Raw genomic sequence first — 4,507 nt, forward strand, 5'->3', positions numbered from 1 at the left:
CCCCTTTGCTTGGAGAGCCCCCCCAGCCCTGCTCTGAGCCCCCCATCTGCTTCTTGGAGGCTCCATCGCCTGCTCCAAGCTCCATCCCCTTTCTCAAGCTCCCCAGTCCCTTCCTCAAGCCCCTTTGCCCTTCCCTGAGCCCCCTTCCCCTGCTCCAAGCCCCATCCCCTTCCTCAAGCTGCCCAGTCCCTTTCTCAACCCCCTATCCCCTTTCTCAAGTCTCCTTCCCCTGCTCCAAGCCCCCATCCCCTTTTTCGAGCCCCCTACTCTGAGCCCCCATCTCCTTGTTCAAGTCCCCCATTCGCTGCCCCAAACCCCCAGCCCCGGCGGGGCTGCGGCGCCCTGGCCGGGCTGGGCCGGGGGCTGGGCCCCGCCGCCGGGTCCCGCCGGGCCCTGCGGGTGCTGGTGGACATGGACGGGGTGCTGGCCGACTTCGAGGGAGGCTTCCTGAAGAAATTCAGGGCCAGGTACCCCGACAAGCCCTACATTGCCTTGGAGGACCGGAGGGGCTTCTGGGTGTCGGAGCAGTACGGGCGCCTGGGACCCGAGCTGAGTGTGAGTTGTGCTTCCCCCGCGTGGGTTTGTCCCCCCCAGGGACCCTCTGACCCCCAGCTCATGGGAACAGTGCTATTCCTTGTGGGGGCCACCAAAAAAGCTCCCACAGGAACACAGGAAGGCTTCCAGCAGTGGGTTTCCCCCCAGAAATCTATTTTTTAATGCACGTCGATGTCTTTCTTAGAGTCCTAGAATGGGTTGGGTTGATAAGGACCTTAAAGACCATCTTGTTCCAACCCCCTGTCATGGAGAGGGACATCTTACACTAGACCAGACCATGATGGCCTGGTGGGCTTTTTCTCTGCATGCCTGGATGGAGACAGATGCAAGGAAAGGGGGTATTTCAGAACATCTGTCTTGAAATACCCCAGATTATATAGCTGGGTTTTTCTAGCTCTGATTTGGGTTGGTACATTCCTAGATGGATTATTTAGCTCCTCAAGAGCAATGTGAGGGGTGGGATGCAGCAGAGCAGTTCAGAACAAACCATGCAATTGATGCTTCATTTGAAGGCTTACTTGAAGTTAAAACAACCCAAGCCCTCCCATGCCAGGAATTATTATATTCAGTTTAATAATTAAAGCTTAAAAGCAGAAGCTCTCTTGATGTTGTAATTTAGCATTCAGCAACAGGCTGACTGCTGTAGAGAGTTGGTTTCTGCCTCTACAAATCTCCCATCCCAGTGGCTGTCTGTGGTCTCATCCATGGGTTGCAGTTGCACTGGCTGAAATGTGTTATGGTAAATAAAAGTGTTCCTGTTGTTAGGAGTATGGTGGTTACTGGGAAAGGAGTGGGAATAAGGTCCAGGGCTCTCCCATGGGCAAAGTCCTAAACAGCTTGATGAGCTGAAGGAATAAAGTGTCCTTCCTGGCTGGGAGTGGTGAGAGGGAAGTGCAGGACATCATTTGTGCAGTAAAGCAGCTGCTCAAACCCCTGTTTGGCAGGGGTAAGACATGATAACAATTTTTTCCTTCCTTGATCCTAACTACTTTGGATGTGTTAAATGAAGTGAGCTCATCTTGTGTCTGCTGTGATCATGTAAAACCACCAAAACCTTGGGCTGAACAAGTAGCAAAACTTGCACTGTCTGACCTCAGGGCAGTCCTGGTTTTCCCCGTGGTTTCAGGGCAGGGCTGAAGTGAGTAGGAGCTGGCTACAGACACGTGGGCCATTCCAGTCTCTGGGACCAGAAAATAGGAGTCAAATAGTCCAGTGAGCTGCAGGTCCCAGCTCTGAAAGGGAGAGAGCTCAGCAAAGCAGTGAGCACACAGATCTGGAGGGATGGAGAGCCCTGGACAGGCAGGGAAATTCTTTATGGGGTTGAGGGTCTGTCCTGGCCCATGGTGGGATTCCCAGCCCGGGGGAGTTTTCCATCTGCTGGTCAGCATGCTGGTCATGGTGCCACAGGGAATTTTTCTGGCTCTGGGGTCTTTTCCTCAAGCTGAGCTTAGTTCTCCCCTCCTCAAGCTTGATTGCAAAATGCTTTTTGACATAATTGGAAGCGGGATAGCTGTGGAAGTGCTGCTGTAAGAAAACACTTCAGTGCAGTTTGAAGTGCTCTGCTGCACGAGGCTGTGTTTCTCAGGGGTCTCTTGTGCAACTACAGACAATATCTTAAAAATAAAATACCATTACTGCTCAGTCTGAGGCAGAGCAACTGGAGTTTAAAGGTTTGCATGGCCCCGTGGCAAACTTTCAGGCTGGTTGTTCTTGCCATGGAGCCTGGAGGCATTTCTGCATCTGCAGCTCCTCAGCTGCACCACAACTCTGCGGCTGGGCTGCTTCTGCTTCTTCCCAGCTCTCCTCCCTGAGGACACAGTGTTTGTGCAAAATAATTGCTTTCCTTGGCACCTGGCAAGCTGTTAACCTGTTTGAGGCAGTGCAGGGGCTGCTGTTCCTGAGAGCTGTGCTGGACCCATGGCAGGCAGCACCTGGACTCTGCCCTCGCCCCAAGGTTTTGCTCCCTGTGATCTCCTCTCTGTTCTGCCTGTGCCATACCAATGCACCCAGGCTGCTGTCCTGGATGTTGTGTTTCAAATCCTTGCCTGGAGATGCTCTATTTGCCTGCTAGACCTTGTCCAGGCTTCCCTGAGGAGGAGCATCTGCATTCATCCTGACATGTGGTTCCTCCTGTAATGTTCCTGCTCCTGGGAGAGCAGCCTGCCTGCTATTTTAAGTGATCTCATGGAGACAGATAGGCCAGACAGCACCGTGGTAGATAGAGCAGGGCCACCAGGCCATGTCAGCTGGATCCACGTGGATCTGTCCCTTGGATGGATTTGGTCTGGATCTGGATAATCTCTGGTGTTTGGCCTTACAGGAAGATGCAGCTCCCTCTGTGTGTGGGGCTGCAGAGGCAAAACCAACCCTGTTTTTTTGTTCCATCTCCAATCTGAATTGTATGGGGTGGGTGCAGGGTGGTGGGTGGGAGCAGAGGCACCCACAGAGGCAGGGGGGGTGAGCAGGAGAGACTGGAGATGGTGCTCCCACTCTTCTCCCTGTCCCATCCTCTGTCCTAGCAAAGGGTGAGGAGGATGCACATGCAGGAAAAATTGCAAGAAGTGCAGTAACTGCTTGCTTTCCCCTCGCAGGAGAAAGCCATCAGCATCTGGGAATCCAAGAACTTCTTCATCGAGCTGGACCCACTCCCTGGGGCTGTGGAAGCTGTGAAGCAAATGGCAAATTTGGCAGAGTGAGTATGAACCTGTGTGTGGGGATGGACAGAGGAGCAGCTGTGTCTTCACTTCTACCTCTTGGCAGAAGTGCTGATACAACAACAGCATTAAGAATAAATATCTCCCAGCCATCAGGGAAGGAAGGGGAGAGAGGGCTTTGACTCCTGGAGCAGTCACCTACAACATCAGCAATGTGCAGCCTCTCCCCTTCAGCTCTCTGCTCCAGCAAAGGTTGTGAAAAGGGGAATATTATTATGCTGTGGGATTCTGTGAGATGGGGGATTAATGTGTTAAATCTGTTTGATCTGTGTGTGGTGGGGGGTTGGCTTTGGGTTGCTGTTTGCTCTGGCCCAGAATGACACCCTGGCCCTGTTTTTCTCCTCGTGGCAGCACTGATGTGTTCATCTGCACAAGCCCAATCAAGAAGTACCGGTACTGCCCTTATGAGAAGGTGAGCAGGCCCAAATCCCAGCTCCCCCTCCCATCCACACTGCCCAGTGAAAGGTGTCAGACCCCTACACACCTCTGGCTGTAAAATTTACCTGTTCCATCCATTTGCATGCGCTGAGGCTCTTGGTCTTAGCCTTTCATCATGACATCAAAAGCTGCTTGGCTTTCAAAGAACTTGTACTCCAGCAGCGCCCAAATCCATCCCACTAATGAACTTATTAAGAGAGAAATCCTCCCTGTGTGGGGGCCAGGGCTGCTTCCACTCCACCCCCTGCCCCATCCATCAGCCCTCCCTGAGCTCACCAGCCATCTCTTGCCTTCCAGTATGCCTGGGTGGAGAAGCACTTTGGCCCAGAATTTCTTGAGCAGATTGTTTTGACACGAGATAAGACAGTGGTTTCTGCTGATCTGCTTATAGACGACAGACCTGATATAACAGGTAAGGGGTGAGGGTGAAGCCAAGGGTAAGGGTGGCTGGAGGCAGCCAGGGGTGGGTGTTGGTCTTTCTGTGCTCTTTGACTTTTGTAACTTTGGGGTCTTCATGTTGGAGTAAAATCAACTTTAGTGTCTCATGGAAATGTCCACCCCTGACCTTCCTTGCCTTGCAGGGGCAGAGCAGAACCCCAGCTGGGAGCACGTGCTCTTCACTGCCTGCCACAACAAGCACCTGCAGCTGAAGCCCCCCAGCCGCCGGCTGCACTCCTGGGCTGATGACTGGAAGGCCATTCTGGACAGCAAAAGCCTCCCACCCGGCCAGGCCACCTAAACCCCGGCCCCCACAGCCACCTGGGGCTGCAGCCAACTGCCTGTGTCCCTGTGGAGTCCTG

The 4,507-nt window shown here is 53.3% G+C and overlaps 1 protein-coding gene across 1 annotated transcript in view; it reads left to right on the forward strand.

Moving 5' to 3' along the window:
- NT5M (5',3'-nucleotidase, mitochondrial) overlaps positions 1–4,501 on the forward strand; it is a 5,057-nt gene extending 556 nt beyond the window's left edge. Inside the window, exons 2-6 of the mRNA XM_014309027.2 lie at positions 322–555; positions 3,147–3,247; positions 3,621–3,681; positions 4,005–4,119; positions 4,289–4,501. Of these exons, the coding sequence (XP_014164502.1) occupies positions 322–555; positions 3,147–3,247; positions 3,621–3,681; positions 4,005–4,119; positions 4,289–4,446 (669 nt within the window). The 3' untranslated portion in view covers positions 4,447–4,501. The remainder of the gene's footprint in view (positions 1–321; positions 556–3,146; positions 3,248–3,620; positions 3,682–4,004; positions 4,120–4,288) is intronic.
- Positions 4,502–4,507: the final 6 nt, after the last annotated feature.

The sequence above is a fragment of the Geospiza fortis genome, unplaced genomic scaffold, assembly GCF_000277835.1.
Source record: "Geospiza fortis unplaced genomic scaffold, GeoFor_1.0 scaffold213, whole genome shotgun sequence".
Classification (NCBI taxonomy): Eukaryota; Metazoa; Chordata; class Aves; order Passeriformes; family Thraupidae; genus Geospiza; species Geospiza fortis.